This window comes from Medicago sativa, chromosome 4 (assembly GCF_051527215.1).
Source record: "Medicago sativa cultivar Bolivia chromosome 4, Bolivia_mono, whole genome shotgun sequence".
NCBI classification, from domain to species: domain Eukaryota; kingdom Viridiplantae; phylum Streptophyta; class Magnoliopsida; order Fabales; family Fabaceae; genus Medicago; species Medicago sativa.
In genome coordinates, this window is record NC_140752.1 from 17507286 (window position 1) to 17526879 (window position 19594).

At 33.6% G+C, this 19594-nt stretch overlaps 1 protein-coding gene and 1 pseudogene across 2 annotated transcripts; both read left to right on the plus strand.

Annotated features, from left to right (window-relative positions):
- The first annotated feature begins 590 nt into the window (after positions 1–590).
- On the plus strand, positions 591–2482 carry LOC146926847 (pentatricopeptide repeat-containing protein At5g47360 pseudogene; annotated as a pseudogene). The gene has a single exon (XR_015005540.1). The product of XR_015005540.1 is annotated as a pentatricopeptide repeat-containing protein At5g47360 pseudogene (transcript).
- An 11632-nt stretch (positions 2483–14114) lies between these two features.
- LOC146926848 (protein PSK SIMULATOR 3-like) lies at positions 14115–15953 on the plus strand. Its single transcript, XM_085700295.1, has one exon. It carries the CDS (start codon positions 14286–14288, stop codon positions 15723–15725), a length of 1440 nt encoding a protein of 479 aa, XP_085556421.1. The 5' UTR covers positions 14115–14285; the 3' UTR covers positions 15726–15953.
- The last annotated feature ends 3641 nt before the right edge of the window (positions 15954–19594 follow it).

Genomic DNA, 19594 nt, shown 5'->3' on the forward strand with positions numbered 1-19594 from the left:
AACTACATTAAGGTTTTCCATATGATTGACATTATGGTCACTTTGATTTTAACCTTATACCTTTTGCATATATAAACTTGACATAAATTTGGCTTAGTTAGAAAATTTTATAAAATTAAATTGGCTTCCTTAATTTGGTTTTTTTCTTTCTTTCCATTAGCTAGAGTATTTTTAAGAAAGTCTTGCTAACAAGTGCTCTCGAGACACTCTTTAATCATTTTAAATTAAAAATATAATTCCTTAAAAAAGTCAACAATTCAGTTTTTAATGCATTGAATACACAAGTTTTTACATTTTAAGGTCCTTAAAAAATGCTCGAGGAGCATTTGTTAACATTTCCAAGAAGAAAAAACTTTATACTCTTATTTGCTTTTAAGTTTGAGATTTTTTACTGACTTGTATCAATGTATAGATGGAAAATACTTGGGTGACATAATGTCACCGCGTAGATATTTTCCGTAACATGCTAGTCTTCCCAGATGTTTTCACAAATTATAAACCCAGATTGTCTCATCAATTCCCAATTTCTTATACCTTAATCAAATTTACCAACAAATAAAACCCTAAACCTCAATTCCAATCTTAAATTCCCAAATTTCATAAACCCTAAACCTCAATTCCAAACTCCTCCTTCAACTCTCATCTCTTCCCTCCGATTACACGACGACGACGAAGAAGGGTGCAGAGTGGGCGGTTCATTTTCTGTGAAGATACAGCAGTAACATTCGGTAACACTCGTTAATCCAATGCATCACTATGTAAAAAATCGATTTTTTTCATCTTTTTCATATTTTCAAACTCTCAAAATCGTTCCTTTTTCAATTCAACAAATGGGTTTATCTTCAATTTCTGATACCCTTTATACCCATTTGAACAAAACCAATGGAATCACCATTGAAAATGCATTATCAAAAACTAAGCCCAAATTGGACTCACAGTGTGTTATTCAAGTTCTTAATAAGTGTTATCCAAAACAATCTCAATTGGGTGTTAGGTTTTTTATTTGGGCTGGTTTTCAATCTGGGTATAGACATAGTGGTTATATGTATAGGAAAGTTTGTAACTTGTTTGAGATTGATAAGAATCCGGAGATTATATTTGATGTGATTAAGGCTTATGAGGTTGATGGGTGTGTTGTTAATGTTAACATGTTTAGGGAGGTTTTGAAATTGTGTAAGGAAGCTGAGAATGTTGATTTGGGTTTGTGGGTGTTGAAGAAAATGGAGGATTTTGAGATGAAACCGGATACTGTTATGTATAATGTTGTTATTAAGTTGGTTTGTAAGAAGGGTGATGTTGAAATGGGTGAGAAGTTGATGAAGGAGATGAGTTTGAATGAGATTTGTCCGGATTTGATTACGTATATGACGATGATTGAGGGGTTGTGTAATGCGGGGAGATTGGAGGAGGCGTATGAGATAGTTAAGGTTATGAGGGGGAATGGTTGTTCGCCGAATTTGGTTGTTTTGTCCGCTGTTTTGGATGGGTTTTGTAGGTTGGGTTCGATGGAAAGGGCGTTGGAGTTGTTGGATGAAATGGAGAAAAGTGTGGACTGTTGTCCTAATGCTGTTACTTATACGTCTTTGATTCAAAGTTTCTGTAAGAGAGGTGAGTGGACGGAAGCGTTGAATATTCTTGATAGAATGAGAGCTTTTGGGTGTTTTGCTAATCATGTTACTGTTTTTACTTTGATTGAGAGTCTCTGTACCGAAGGTCGTGTAGATGAAGCTTACAAGGTGGTTGATAAACTTGTGGTGGAACATTGTGTCTCGCGTGGTGATTGCTACAATTCACTTGTGATTTCTTTCATAAGGATAAATAAACTCGAGGAAGCAGAGAATCTCTTCAAAGAAATGCTTGCTGCAGAGATCAAACCTGATACTTTGGCATCCAGCCTTTTGCTAAAGGAGTTATGTTTGAAGGATAGGGTACTGGATGGATTCTACTTGCTTGATGCAATTGAGAATATGGGATTCTTGTCTTCCATTGACTCTGATATTTATTCTATTCTTTTAATCGGCCTTTGTAAGAAAAACCACTTGACAGAGGCCACGAAGCTTGCAAAAATAATGCTTAAGAAAGCTGTTCCTCTACGGCCTCCTTACAAAGACCGTGCAATTGATTTCCTAAGAAAATATGGAGAAAAAGATCTTGTGAAGCAGTTAACTGGTATACGTAAGGAACTTTGACGATATTGTGATGAAAGAGGCCACATTCATTCTTTATCAGCTGCAGCTGGGTGAATTGGTGCTGCGGCTCAAATCCGTGCGGTGGTTGGCTGCCTGGTAGCTTGCCAGTCCTGGTTTGAAGAAGATGATGGAAAAGTTTTGGTGACAAATCTAACGGTTAGTAATAATTGTCCACCATGGACCACATATGACGGTGGTTGATGGTAAAATCTGTCGTAGTTCTGTTAGTATATTACCGTGCTAAAGATTGTAAACTGATAGGGTATCTCACTAATTTACTTGGATATTCTAAATTTTCTGTAGTTTGTTAGTCTATCCAAGTTATAACATACTTCAATCATGTCTCAGTTAGATGATATGATTCTGGCAGAGCATCTACTTTTTTGAAGTTTGCAGAAGATTGTGTTTCTTGTAGGAGTATCATTGTTACCTACAGATTAATTAAAATAAAATCATTTCAGTGAAATACATACAAATTTCTGTCATATTTTCTTTCTATTTACTCTTGATTCTAACATGGTAGAGAGAGCTTGTTTGTAATCCATGGCCATATCTCCCAATCTTATGTTTCCATTATTTATTTTTTAAATAATAAAGCCGTTATTGTGTAAGTCTTGCTTTATTACCTGGAACTGTTATATGTATTTAATGATAGATTCAATTGTTTATTTTCTTTTGCAGTAAGTTAATTTTGATAAAAAGAATTTATGAGATAACTTGTGAACTCACATATAATTATTACAGATGAGATTGATCCTGCAAAGACATTTTGATACTATATGTATTTCCGTTGCAAGTTAAGTTATTTTGCAAAACCAAATTGATTGGGTATTAAAGCACATAGATATTAAGCAAAAAGTCAATAAAGGGGCTATATGTGAAATGTGTGCTGCATACTTTTGCATAGAGGGGGTACTGCAGTCTAAATGTCCCAGTGCAATTTGTTTAGTTTGATAACTTGTTTTGACCATCTAATAGCTGTTGTATTCTGTTTTGTATTTATTGTTTGCTATGAATATGGTTTAGATTATTTTATGATTGTGGTCTGGAATATATAGTTTTTAGTATAATGCTTTTGTATGCCATAATTAATACCATTTTAAGTTGCGGTTGTGAACAATATAGTTAGAACCTTTTTCCTTGATATGAAATTTATTATCGAGTGTTCACGTCATTGTTTTCAGTGATGCTGGTGCTTTCATTTGCATTTGCGAGGCACAATGAATCGAATTGTAAGAATAGTAAATTTGTAACACAACAAGGTATTGTATTGTATTGTATTGGATCTGTGAATGGAGGGTTTCTGAGATGCTCCACTAATAAAAATTTGCATATTCATAATTATCCGTAGGTATAAAAAAAAATGTAGTGCCCATGTTTTATATTCTATTTGGAACTGCTAGATTCTGCTGGAGTGAGATTAGATAGGACTCTGAAAGGAATTGAAAGTAAAAGATTGAGAAATACAAGAATGAGGTTTGAGTTGTGTTTTATTTAAGGTTAATTTTTTTGCAACCTTAAACTTCAAGAGAAGTCACTCGTGGCACACTGACTATATTCCAACTTCTCTGCATCAATGCAGTCATTCGGTAATATATTACTTTTTTAGGCAAGCAAGTCAGGGATTCCTCGAGCTGCTATCTCGATACGATACCAATCCTTGAAACCTTGAATCAAGGGCACTGCTTAGGTAAGAAAGAAGCGCTGATCCACTTATACTCGCTAGGGGTTACTCTATCACACACATCGTAGCTTATCTAACTTCTTCCTTGAAGGTCCCACGGACTGTTTGAATTCTTAGCTTGTCCTTGATTAGCTTCCTATCACCTACGCCTCCTACCAGGAAGTCACTATTCTTTCCTTTCTCCTGGCTCCTGAAGCTTTTGCATTTTTCAAAGGCCTTCACTAGATCTTCATTCTACTATAAGAACTCGAACCTGAGTCCATTACTATTCTGGTCAAGTTCGTTTATTTGTTTTTTCAGAACTAACACTTCGTACCTGAACATGAATAGGCAGTGCTCTTTTTCCCGATGTAAGCCCAGGCTTGCTATCATCCAGTTGTGGCTTTTTCCGCCCATCATTCTCAAGTGCTACAGCTTGTTCGCTTGAATACAGTAGGTAGGGAAGGACAGGATATTACTCGTCGGTTCTATTCGGTGGTGGTGGCTTTGAATTGAATTTCTTTCACTTTGTAGTCATAAAGTGTTAGGGGATGAACTTTTAAGCTTGAATGATCAGTGTCCATTTTATTGTTCTGATGTGCATTAAATGCATTAGACATTGTCAATTTGTGAATTAAGGCTTTTGCTTTTAGATTACAGACGATTGATTCAGAACTTCTAAAAAAATAAGCATTTATAAGCACTTAAAGTTTCACTTTTTGACCTAAATATGTTACTCTGGCACAGCGTTCTTTTTGTTCCTTAGCTAGGTTATATGGCATATTTCTCCAACGTGTGTATCAGGTTGGAACATTCTTGTCATGTCTTGATTTAAACTGGTAGTCAATTTCGATATCTTTGACAAAACATCAGTTTGACAGAACCATCATTAGCCAACTCGTTTAGGGTAGCTTGACTTGTAAATTCGGCTGAGTCTATTGACTCGCGAGTTTGATAACCATACTTGTTATATTGTGTTCTGTGTTAAACAGTGTGGATTGTAGAGCTGAAAAACTCACCCTCATGCAATCTACAACTTTGGAGACTCCAACTCAGACACTGGAGGCATAATATTAATAACAGCTGCATTTCTGCCAATTTTTGGAGAATAATTGTCATCTTATTATAGATTTCATAAGCAATGAACACAAAGACGATATCCTCATCTCTTCTGCTGCCTCTGTTCTATCCAGGTTAGTTTTTTTTTTTTTTTTGGTCACGCTTACAAGGAAAAATGGCTTGGAATAATGTTATTATAGACTATAGTTCAAACAATTGGATCTTGTCACTCCATTATCATTCATTTGTTTTATGTTGGTCTTTCTTTATTGAAAATTTAGCCAACACCCACTTGAAATTGAGTCCATCTTTGCTCCATTTTGATATGCTCAATTTACCCCAATTACCTTCACGGATGTGTGACACGTGTTAAAAGAATATCCAATGGTTGAAATTAAAAAGGGAAAGATAGGTAATAAAACAAAATCCCTAGCCTATACTGTTCACTTTCTCCTTCACGTCCCCTTCCCCTCACCAGGCTTCTTCTTCTGAAACAACATGGCCACTGCCTATCCTTCTCCTTCTCACCGGCGCCGCCGTCTCTGTAGAGGAAAAAACTAGCTTGTGATACCAATCTGTTCTAATTAATTGAAAACAAAACAATCCAAATTGAAAACAACATGGCCGCTGCCTCTCTTTCTCCTCTCAACAGAGGTATTAACAGATATCAACAGGAAAAAACAAAACAATCCAGATTGATACCAACAGAGGTATTAAAATTGAAAATTGAATTAGAACAGAAAAGGAGAGGGAGAGACCATTGAGAGGTAATGTCGAATTTTACAAATAAATCAAGTGAGGGTAAATAAATCAAGAAGGAGGCAGTGTTGAATCAATACGAGGTAGTGTTGAACCAAGTGGTTATTTGAAGCAATACGAGGTAGTATTGAAAAATTTATCATCACTTGATTTAATAATTGAATAATTTTTACAAATGAATCAAGCAATACGAGGTAGTGTTGAATCAATACATCTGCTATGGAGTGCCGACCAGAAGCAAGAAGGAGGAACGTCGTATTGCTTTAGAGAGAGAGAAAGAATTGGAAACGCGTACGTTTTTTTTTTTTTTCCAGTACATAAATGCATTTCTTTAATCTTTTAATCTCAACCCTTGATATTGTGTTTTCCACATGTCACACATCCATGAAGGTAAATGGGATAAATGGAGCATATCTAAATGGAGCAAAGATGGACTCCTTGAAATTTAGCTCTATATTTACAATATTGTTCAAAATGATCTGTGATTTTGCTTTAGAAAGATGAACTTTGACCAAGTGCATGCTATCATCAACCGGTTAGCCTCTATAAGGTTAAATTAGGTAGTGCGTGTGTCACTCGGTAAGCTGTAATAGGTCTCAGCTTAAAGAACTAGTAATTTAGTATTTTGAAAACTGAAGATTGTGAATGGAAAGTTCATTGTTGATTAATTAGGACGTGTTAACATCTACTTAATAAACTACATTGCAGAGTGTATACCTACAAGGATGTAGGACATTGTTATACACAACACTGGCCCCATTGGCTACTTGCCAGTGAAATTATTTACAAGCATAATCTACTACCTGGATATCCCAACCTATGAAGCACTAACACAATAATATGACACAGCGTTGACACCGACATGTAGACTTCGGTAATAATTTGAGAAAATGACTGATTCTATGTAACCACATTGTTAGTGTTGTGTTGGTGTCAGACACTCGGATACACCTTTTTTAACTTTGAAGGGTTGATGGTACATAGATCCTAACCAATATGTATGCACATGTCAATGTCAAGGATCAAAATGTGTGGCTGTAGAACTTGACAAACAGCTTAAGCACAAAGTGATCAAGAACAGGACTGAATGCGAACGTATTAAAGTCCAAAGCAAAATGTAGTAGGGAATATGGTCTATGCTAGTTCACCAAAATGCACTCTAAAGCTGAATGGTTATACTGTTTATCTTCTAAAGTTATTTTCTCTGCTACATGTTTTCTGCTCTTTTATGTCTTGTTTAGTTGTTGTCGCATCGTTTTTGTGGTTAAATTTGGAGTTTAATAGTGTTTATTTTTCTTTATGTAAGCAAATTGGACTAATTTCCGTTGAAAGAAAACTCAAACTTTTCTTTTTATTGATATGTATGAGTTCATACTTACACGTACATATCAATATGTGTAATTAAATCATCTTCAGTTTATATGAACTGCCAGCATAAAGAAAGAAAACTGGGTGCATAGGTAATACATATAATAAAATGTGGAAAAGTATGCATGAGCAAGTCCTTTCTTTTGTTGAAAATTTTAAGGTCTTGCTTTAACTTGGTGACATGGCTGTCGTTCATTTTTATTTGCAGTCCTGCTCATGGAATAGAAGTTGTTGCTCTTAAAGGTACTTCCTTTTGCCTATTTTCTTTTTCATGATTAATTCAATGTCTTGATATTAATGTTCAAAGTTAGTACCAGAAACACAGCATATATCATCATATCATGTTTCCTTTTATGTACCTCTTTATTGATCCTTATGTTCTCTTAGGTGCTTAAGTCTTATATTGGCGGCCGGTAGTATTGGACTTTCGCCATTCTTTGCTATCTTGAGTGATACTTTAGATGTTTGGACAATCTTAAAATGGTGAAACTATATGATCTGTTGAAGCAAAGTTTTGAGAATTTGTTCCTCTCAATATGATTTTTCAAAATTTCTGTTCTATTTGCGTTTCAGAGCTACATACATGTGTCTGTTATTGTATTCAGATAAGAACGGAAGGAGTTGATCCAAGAAAAGAGAAAAATGTATAATGTCATTCAAAATTGAATGAAACAATATACATAATTTACCAATCTCTATCGAGCTATATATACATATATACCAATTATGTAATTGATTCGATATAATTTTATTTTATCTTTGTTTTTATCTTTGATTCTGGCATTATTTGTATCATTACTCTTGTAATTTGATTTCGTATATAAACTATCTAAAATTGTAGTAATAAGACATGAGTATTGTTCCATTACTTTGTTCATGGTATCAGTAGCTCTAGTATTATTACTTCGCTTCGCATGCGAGAGGCACGGGTTCCATTCCCCGCCCGCAACTCCAGTATATCTAATTAGTGTCCCGCTTAGATAGTTTGGTTGGTGAGTTAAGGGACATTGAAGGAGATTTAAGAAGGTCCTAGGTTCGATCCCAGGAAACTAACACTTTCCTGCTCCCCTCTGACAATTACTAACAACTAACATTTTCCTATAAAAAGAAGTAGCTCTAGGTTAAGGTTCTCCTATCAAGTGGACTACAACTTCTGTAAGATCCGTGTTTCAACCCCCTAATATCGTGCGACAATGTGTGGAAGACGACGACAACAGCAACATAAGATATGTTGTTGAAGACAACTTTTATGAGTACCGACAACAACCACTCCAACAGGCGACCAATTGCTACCAAAAATAGCACTAGCAGCTGCAGCCAGACGGTGGCAGCTGGGGCAGTTTCTTTTGGCAGCGGCGCTCTCAACTCTCAACATTGATTTGTCCTTTTTTATTTTTTTGTACAAGGGAGCTTCAAATGCCACGAGGTTCATTGTGTCAATAGAAAGAAAGAAAAAAAATCATGTGGAGTGGTTCCAAATCGTTTGAACATGAGCAAATTTTATATAGTTAGGGGCCAATTTATACAGCCAATAGAAAAATTTAAAAAATTTATAGGGACCTATTTACATTTTTTTTAAATTTAGAGACTGCATTTCTTAGTTTTTAGATGGTATTTGAAATTTTCTATATTTATCTTTGACAAAATACTAGATAAAACCTTTCATTTTAAATTTTCAAGTTTAGCATTCAAACATAGTAAATTTACAAGGAAGAATTTGAATTACATCCCTATAAAATTATATTAAAAAAAATTCCCCTATCCAAAGAGACTAACAATAATAATAGTCTCTTATGCAATCAACTTTCTTTTTATAAATCAGATATCGTTATCATATCAGTGTATCCCCCACTTACATAAAAAAATGTTATCATCGAAATGCATAAAATAATTGGAATCCACATCCTTTTCAAAAACATTAGAGAATATAAATTATTATTAACAACGATGGTGCAAATTATCATTTTACGAGATTTGAATCATATCTCTTGGGTTTATAAAACTAAAATCAATTCTTGAACAACTGAAAACCCACATCATTTATACAAAATAGTAGAAAAATGAAATACATTTGTTTCGCCTATAATTTATGACCATTATGTTGTGATACAAGTAATAGATGCTTGAATCCTTAATTTGGTCTGAGGTTCGATTTTGGATTGATGTGTATGAAAAAATATATACCGAGAGACATCAACTCTTGAGATGAAAATAAATTTTCTCATAAGATTAATTTAGTCTCTACCATTAGTCGATTACATACACATGAATACTTTGATTTAAAAAAATAAAAAGAAAAGAAGTGTACCAACTTTTTCAGTGTGAAACTGAATTGGATATCACTATCAATGAGAAAGACATATAGATTGTGTTAGAGACGCTACGTTGACATGTCCGTGTGGGGTATTGACTTGAAATCAATTATGTGACCCCAAAAATCAAAACATAAGACACCAAACCAATTACAAACAAGGAAAAGTGATGAATGTTTGGATCGTGGAGGGTATTATGCTTAACTAAAATCATGAATTATTTGTACTGCTCACTCAGTCAAGGTCACAAAGAATTATTAATCCAACTAAACTAGTCTTTTATGTGTGTTGGAGTGTTCTTGTGTTCACATTCATTTTTGTACTTATAGTACATAGTCAAGGGACTAAATGTCTTTGATGGACCACTAGTGAGGAAATTAATCAAGGCTTATATGAGTATGGAGTGGAATTAAATGACACTTCTCAATATTTTATTGGACTGAAATAAAATGGAGTGGAATTGAGTGAAATACAAGAAAATCAAAATAAGTTTATATTTTATTGTTTAAATGAATATTTGATCAATCAAATGACACTTTTCATTCTTATGAAAAACCCCTCATTTTTCTTTCTTTTATGTAAATCCATATATCTATCTATTTTTTTTTTTACTACTACCAATGTGAAAATAATGTTGAACGTGGTAAATCCATATACATTATTTTGAATAAGGGTCTTACTAACCTTTTAAGTTGTATCTTGAAAGTGGAAATCGAATCTTTAACCTCCTTGACATTCCACTATACTTAATATCATCTCCAATTAATCTCTTCTTTGTGTATAATTCACATTGAATATCGATGATATTAAAAAGCTTTTATAAATGGTGGACATTTTCTCTCTTTCTTTTTGTTGACAAAAGGACATTTTCTCATATTACACATGATTGTTTTGCAAAGTTGAGTATTTTTTTAATAATACAAAGTATTATACGGAGTACAAGGAATACTCCAACTCATACCACAAAGAGAACAAATCAAACACAAAGTCAAATGAATTTAAGCACCCATTTACAATGAAGTTAAATTTTTTGGCAAAGGAGGTTACACTAAAATTACAAAGAAAATAGTCTAACATCGATTTGTTAAAAATGAGATAAAATAACGTCATTAATAAATATTTTAAAAACATCTCTTTCTATAAAAATTACAAGACAATCATTTAACTACTGATAAGTGTAGACATTGTACCAAAAAATATATCATGGGGCACGTGGATTAATGTCATCTTGTATGAATATATATGTTATTCAAGATGTAAAGCATTGTGAATTTTGAATATTCTTTTTTCTATGAACGGAAGCCTTAATTTAATAGGAGACTTAATTTGTATATAATGTTATAAACATTTTCTTTCAAACACTATTTTTAAGACACACTCCCATATTGGAAATTTATGTGAATATCACACTTTAGAAATAGGTCACATATAAAATGGTGAGATCCACATAAGTTTTATCAAATCAGAGAGTGAATGTTAAAAAAAAGTATTTATAGTATTTTTCTTATTTTACAATATTGACTTATTTAGAGAGAAAAAAAATATTAGTTTTGATCGGAAAAAGAAAGAAGCATGTAAGTATAAATAAAGTGTTTTAATATTTTATTATAGGGAAATGATAACTTGTGGCCTCAAGGCACAAGTTAAGAAACCAAAATAGAAATATTTTGTTGGAAATTGTGCATTCAATATTCTAAAAATTTAAAATCTTATCTTTCCAAGATAAAATTTATGATTTAATTCCACTTTTAGATTTTTAACTTGTGCCCTAAGGGCACAAGTTAACACTACCCTTTGTTATAAGTTAATTGTTGTTTTTATGAATATAGACAAAAAGAAACTCCCGTTACAAAAAGAGAAGAAATCCAACATTTATGTTTTTTTTTACATTACATTTTCATGAATTGAAGGTAATACACGGACTCGTTGAAATAAAAGGAGATGGATGGATTTAATAGAGAAACTACAAAATATATATTAATACAAAACAACATTATTTGGAGCATGACATTATATTATTTTAAGTTCACGTCTCAATCCATAAGTGGCAACACTCCATAGCTGAATCTACGTAGAAACAGGGTTTAAGTCCACACGGTCTTAATTTAATTAGATCACTCTTACACCAATAAAGAAAGATACATGGATTTTCCTTTTAAAAACAAAAGCATAGTACTCTTGGAATGTACCATGAAAACTAAATTCATTTAAATTATAAGGGATAATATGAAACCGTGAAGTAGTAAAAAATCATTAGTTCTATTACCGACTTTTCCAACGAAATTCACCCACTATAGAAATTTCATACTAAATTATGATAACTAAAAAAAACCACTGTCGAAATGTACTATATAGTAGTAGTATACATGTACTCATGTCCCCGTGAGCATAACTCAGTTGGCAAGGACATGCATTGTTATATGCAGGGGCTGGGGTTCGAATCCCGGACACCTCACTTATTCACCTTGGTGAATTCTAGCCACTAGACTATTTGACAAAAAAAAAATATACGTACTCATAAAATATTAAACGTCATTTTTTGATAAATTTAAACGTCATTTTCGTAATTTATTAAATTATTCACAAGTATATGATTGTATGACAACCTATCATATCGTTTTGAAATCTTGTGAATGTTTGTCAAAATAAAAATCTTGTGACATGTTTGATAAGATTAAAGACTAGGCTCGTTCCGTTCTTTCATTGGGCACTCGTACATTTCCTTGTAGATTCGTAATAAGCCATGAAACAAATTTTTTTTTGGTACAAGCCATGAAACATTTTTTTTTAATTGGGTTAGTAAGTTTTTTTGTCATTAAAAATATATCGAATTTTTATATTCACAAAATTTTCCATTTCACTCTTTGTCCTGAATATGAACATAATTTTGATATGTTATTGACACTTCTTAAACATAATAATATAAAGGCTAAATTCCATTTTTGGTCTCTTAACTATTTTAATTAGTATCGATTTGGTCTTAATTAAAATTTGATTTATTTTGGTATCTTAACTTTCTCTCCTTACACATTTTGGTCCTTTCCGTTAGTTTTAATTCAAATACGTTAGGTTTTCTTCATCTTTTTCTCCTCTTCTTCATCTTCATATCATCTCCATCAACCTTCAACAACAGAAATCCGAGAAAAATTCCAAAAGAAAATGAAGAAAACCTAATGTTTTTGAATTAAAACTAACGGAAATGACCAAAATGTGTAATGGAGAGAAGTTAAGATACCAAAATAAATCAAATTTTAATTAAGGGACCAAAGCGATACTAATTAAATAGTTAAGAGACCAAAAACATAATTTAGCCTAATATAAATATATAAATGTTGGACATAAGAGATTTTCATAACTTAGACACATCTTAAATATAAGAATGTCTTAATCTTAACATTAATATGAACATAAATTTATCATCAACCACATGTGTGAAATTCAATTTGGGTCGGACGGGTATTTTTGAGTTACCTATTGTCCAGCCCATGCAGCAGACATTTTATATTGGTAAAAAATTGTTTTTCTATAATAAAAACCATTCCATTTTCAACCTTTTGTTCAAATATGTTTTATTTATGACCAACTTGTTTTCTTTCTTACATTATTTTGACAATAGTTTCTTTCTTACATTTTTTTTTTTAAGGAAGTTTCTTTCTTACATGTTGTTTTCTTTCTTACATTATTTTGACAATAGTTTCTTTCTTACATGTTACGTGACTATAATATTGACTTTATGACATATAATAATCTAATTGACGCGTATGACTTCATCAACAGTAATATGTACATATAATTTTATCATTTAACAATATTAACAAATTATTAAAGAGATACAAGTGTTCATGTTTTCCGATTCCCACTTCCCTACGCAATTCCAATAAGAAAAAGATAATGAGATAAAAATTAAAAACAATAACGATATAGTGTAAGTAGTTAAATACTACTACTATGATTTGTATGACGAAATAGAATTAGAATTAATTAGGCACGTTAAACAATGAAGAGTCTTGTTAACGAGAACTCTTGTCTCTTGAGACAATAAATAAAGATTTAAAATCAAAAAAATTATTATTTAACAAAGTTAAATACTTTAATTTATAATGCGATTTTTAATTTATAATGCGATGAATACATAAACATTCATAAAAATATATCATTGAACATCAAATACTTCAATTTAATTAGACATGTTAAACAATTAACATAAGAGTATTGCTAATGATTGCCTCTGAATCACTTTTTTTCTTTGAAGAACCTAGATGCACTTGTTAACATTTTCTTTAACGTGTTTTTATATGATATCCTTTCCTTCGGCGGTAATGAGAACAATTAAATTATCATTCATAGATGCTTAATGTATTTGAATTACTGAACTAATGTTGTTTAAAAAAAAGAAAAATGCTAACAAGTGTCCTAATGGCATTGTTTAAGCATCTAAAAGTAGCAATTTTTGCATTGGAAATTGTACGGTTATGACTTTAAAAAGTGTTTGACTTGTATTTTCAAGACATAATTTCTTTTTTTTGGATTCCTTAAACAATGCCCTTAGGGCACTTGTTAGCAATACCCTAAAAAAAATAATGGATTATTTAGGATAATCGGTGTATTGATTACCCAATGAATCTTAACTGTCCAACGCGTCTTACTAAGGAATGTTCAAAAACATTGATTGCAATTCATGATTCCATTCCATGGTCCCACACAACAATATACACTACTCTGGATTACCCTATAAATACACCCCTTAATTAAACACAAAACATTATCTATCAAATTTTTCTCATCCTTCAAAACAAAGTCAATAGTCACACACACATTACAACCAAAAGAAAAATAGTAAATATCAATAGTGACCTAAAAATAAAACAATATTCCAATTAAGAGCCATATCAAAATTAGCAAAGTAACTAACGTCCGGATAGGGAGTTGATTGTGATGGTCGTGGCTACCATGTCACGGCGTCCCAAGACGATGCCGGAGCCCGAAACCCTCGGCATCCTCGCCTTTGACGCCGGTAAGACCATGTGTCGCCTCATCTCCCTCTACAACTCCCTCTCCGATGAAGAAATCACCAAACTCCTCCATGAGGTTGTAAAATCCAAAGGTGTAATGTATTTGAATTCCAACCAAGAAAACTTCCTCCTCACCCTTGCCGCTGCCGAACGCCTTGAGGAGCTCGACAACACCGCCGTTACTGTCTCCCGTATAGGCCAGAAATGTTGTGATCTTGGCCTAGCGAGGTTTGACCTTGTCTACGCCGATCTTAAACAAGGTGTAATTGATCTCCGAAAGCTGCCATACAATTCTCGGAGCTCTATCAAGATCATTGAGAAAGCGGAGAAACTCATCTCCGCAACCTCTGGTCTCTATTCTGCCATGGAATGCATGGCAGAATTAGAGGCCGCGGAGAAAAAAAGACAACAACAACAACGTTATTGGAACACAACATCAAAACCAAGTCTAAAGCCAAACATGGAATATTTCAATGAGAAATTAGTGTTTCAAAGAAAGCAAGTGCAAAATTTCAAGGAAACATCATTATGGAAACAAACATTTGATAAAACGGTTGGGATCATGGCAAGGCTTGTATGCATTGTGTATGCAAGAATTTGCTCCGTTTTCGGAGCATACATTAATGACGAACACAATGACAACAGCAATTCCATGCTTTTTGGTTTTGGGTTTGACCATTGTTGCCTTCTGGAACACCGTGAATTGTATCATAATTCAAATCACAGTGTTTCAGAATGGTACGAGGAAGCACTCCAGAAGCGTGTGGTGAAGTCAGGGCCTATTTCAAAAGTAGCAACTAAACCTAATGTGATAAGGTTTCTCAACAATCCTATGCCAATGGATTTTGCTTCTGGTCGTGATGGAACTGAGAAAATGATGAATGGTAATAATGATAAGGTTTTAAAGCTCGCCCCGCCATCCACAGTGGGTGGAGTTGGACTTGCTTTGAGGTATGCTAATGTGATCCTATTGGCGGAGCGTTGTCTCCACGCGCCCGCGACAGTTGGAGAGGACGCACGTGAGGCCTTATACGAGATGCTACCGGGAAGATTGAGGATGAAGGTAAAGGCGAAGCTAAAGGGACGGTGGGCGAAAGAGGAAGACGAAGGACATGATGGGCACTCGCTGGCTGAAGGATGGCGGGAGGCGGTGGAGGAGCTAATGGAATGGCTGTCTCCTGTGGCGCATGACACGGTCCGGTGGCATGGGGAAAGGCATTTGGAGAAGACAAGATTCGAGACAAAGCCTACGGCGATGCTTCTGCAGACATTACATTACTCTGATTTGGAGAAGGCAGAGACTGCCATAGTGGAAGTGTTGGTTGGGTTGAGTTGTGTATATTGGTGTGAGAGAAGGTTATAGTGAGCCATATTATATTATAATTATATAATTAGGAGTAATTGCAGGGTTTCAAAATTTAATCTATGTTGTTAAGTTTATGATGATTGGGCTGTGATTGTTGCAGTGTGATTGATATAGTTGAAAAACAATATATCTATTAAGGTAGTTGATGTAGCAATCATGAAATTATAGTTTAAATTACAGTTAATAACTGTTATTGCAATATTAATATTTTTGAGGCTTTTGCAATTTTCAGTGTTTTAAGATTCTCATTCATTCGGTTTTTGTCTGTTTAATAAGAGGAACAAGAATAATGGCCCCCAAAAAATGTTTGAATAGATGATGTGTGAACTTGGTGTGATGCACAATAATGTATGTCCTTTTAACAAATACATCTTGATTTGTTTACGCTATGATTCAAGGCGAATTATAGGGTGTATATGTGAGACAAGTCATGCATCATTCTAAATTAATTTTTACTATTGGGTCAATAAATCACAATTAAATTAAATGAAAACAGGTCGTAAGAAGGGAAAGAAGAAGGAAAGTAGCTACAAATTAAATGATACTCCCTCCGTTTCAAAATGAGTGTCGTTTTAGGTGTTTACACACATATTAAGAAATGCAATGATTAAGAGAAAAAGAATGATTATTTTACCAAATTATCCTTATTAACTATTGGTTAGTTTTAAAAGTAATACTTTGGAAATCGTGTGCAGAGTATTAATTGGAGGGTACAATTGAAAAGAAAAAGTTATTATTGCATTGGAAACTGAAAGCGACACTCATTTTGAAACAAATTTTTTTGGCTAAAGCGACACTCATTTTGAAACGGAGGGAGTATTTTTCTTCATTGATTGATTTTTCTAAACGGCAATAATATAATTACTAAACTATTCTAAATGGATACTAGCCATTCATGTGTCACACCACACCATGTTAGAAAAACATATCCATGTGTGTATGTGGATTTTAAGGATTTGGCCATATGAAAGAAACATAGGTGCTTCTGTGTTATGTTTTTATTCTAGGTGTGTTTTGTTAGTAATGAATCTGGTATAAATGTTAAGAGGTGAAATACCACGTACTTAGGCCTTTCTGGTTATGTTTCAGGTTTTTTAAGTTTTTAGATGAGTTTGAGATTGATTGGTTATATCATGTTGAGTGTCTTTTGGTTTGGGATATTGTGTCTTTTGCAAAAATTGTGGCTCCATTGACACAACTTACTATAAATGATCACCCTTTTGCTTGTGTGAGGTGAGTTTTCGACTATTGAATGAACATTTGACGACCTCTGATGTGTTAATTCTGCCAGAACAATACAAATTGTACGAAGACGCCTCTCATCAAGGATTGAGGAGCGTTCGTTTGCAAAAAAACGAATGTGGTGACTTATTCATTGTGACAACTGAAAACGTCCGAAAGGAATTACGCTACTCATGATTTGGAACTGGAGACAATAGTTTTTGTACTAAAGACTTCGAGGCATCATTTGTACATAAGTTCATTTACGATTTTCATGGACGACTAAAGTCGAAAATTCCTATTAGACCAGAATGAACTCAATATGAAACAAGAAGGTGGATGGATACTTTCAAGGATTATGACTTCATTCTACAATACCACCTTTGGAGAGCTAATGCAATGTGGTATGCTCTGATTCAACAAAGGATTTTTGTGTCCTCACTGATATGGCTAAGCAATAAGAATTCTTGAAAAAGGTTCATTATCTGCAATTGAATGTGGAATTTTCATCAGGAGAAATAAGTTTAGAATGATCATTATTTCTAATGGATTAATTGAGAATATCCAGAACCATCAATTTGATTATAAACTTCTACCAAGAAAAGAGGCAATTAATTGTGAAAAGGAAGACACCAAAATTTAATGTTGGACAAGATAATATTCTACAGATATGTGTACTCACGGTGGCAAAGATAAGAAGATCAATTTTAGAGGAGGTACAAAAGAGTAAATTGGGTTCTTATCCGGGTGCGACCAAGATGTATCAAGACTTTAAAGAAAGGTGTTGATGGCTGAGGATGAAAAAGCAAGTAACATATTTTATCGTGTCATGTTTGACTTATTAGAAGGAGAAAGTAGATTAGTAACGACATATTGGAATGTTGCAACCTTTATATGTACCCGAATGGAAATGTGAGAGTATTTCTATAGACTTTGTAGCTGGACTATCTAGGACTCATAATAGGTATGACTCTATTTAGATGATGGCTAAAATATGGTTTTAGTCCCTGCAAATATGCCTCGTTTTGGTTTTAGTCCCTGTAAAAACAAAATTTTGTTTTTGGTCCCTGCAAATTTTTTTGTTTTTGAAAATAGTCCCTCCAGGGACTATTTTCAAAAACAAAAAATTTTGCAGGGACCTTTTTAAAAAACAAAATATTTTGCAGGGACCAAAAACTACAAAATGGGTTCAGTCATCATCTGACACGTATGCAAATCATCACAAAAATAGGGTCAGGGACTATTTTAAAAAATAAAAAATTTTGCAGGGACCAAAAACAAAATTTTTATTTTACAGGGACTAAAACCAAAACGAGACATATTTGCAGGGACTAAAACCATATTTTAGCCTTTAGATGATCATCAATTGACCAACGAAATCCACACACTTCTTACCAATAAAGATGGCCTACATTGTGGAGAATTTTGAAGAGGTTTATGTTTTTGAAACCTTCATGGAGTCCCTTCGAGTAGTGTTTCGATAGGGAACTAGAATTTACATCTTATTTTGGGAGAGCACTGCATAAGGCCTTGGGGAAAGAACTGAGACTGAGTCCAACTTACCATCCTCAAATCGATGGACATATTGAAAGGACTATCTTGTCGTTACACCATTTTTTGGTGTTTCGGATAATCGTGGAAGGTTGGATGACTTGTTGCCACTGTTGGAATTTCAGTAGAACCACAATTTTCATGCCAGAATTGGGATGACACTGTATGAAGCTCTCTATGAATGACGATGTAAAGAGTGGTTGTATTGATATCATGAAGGTGACATATCGACCGTGGGACCCAAAATGGTGCAACAGACTACATACTAGATCAGGAAATTAAGAGGGAAAATGATGGCTTTCGAAGTGTAGTGAGAAAAATCATGTCGATAAACGTTGTAGACCTTTGAAATTTGAAGAAGGTGAACATGTGTTCTTACACGTTATACTAAATCATTAAGCAAATAGAACCCTTCCTTTCTAGGATTCATGACGTGCTTCATATTTTGCAACTATCAAAGTATGTTCTTAATCCATCTCAGGTTATTGAACCAGATGTGATGCAATTCAATATGGGGGTTTATTTTGAGGTACCTCCGGTGAGAATCAAAGATAGGAAGGTCAAGTAGCTAAGGAACAAGTAAGTTAATTCCCTTCAGAAAATTGATTTGGAGTCATTTTATCAAAGATGCAAACTTTGGAAATCAAGGGAAATATGAGGGAGCAATATCTAAAACTCTTATAGGATGCTTGTTTTGAGGATGAAGCTATGTTTATTATTTTATAATTGTTTATATATGTTTTTTGTGAACAATTTAATTGTTTATATATGTTGGTGGTGTGGGTATGTGTGTATATATTAGCTATAGTGTTAGTGAAGGATTTACGAAGATATTTGAATTACCTTAGAGAGAAATACTTACTTGGTCACAAGATCAGATCAGATGTATAGTGCTTAGACACACATACAATGATGCACTTACTCTAAAATGTTAAATTAATTTTATTTTTTATTATCAGAAAAATATCTCTTTATATGTGTATCACATATGGTCCTGTGATCATAGAAGATCAACTCTATCTTAAGAACGAACATAGCCAAAATTGTGACCCAATTAGAAGGCAAACAAAATATTTATATAAATTGATCACTTA

Coding starts and splice junctions, on each gene's coding strand:
- LOC146926848 (XM_085700295.1), top strand. CDS start 14,286: ATGGTCGTGGCTACCATGTCACGGCGTCCCAAGACGATGCCGGAGCCC.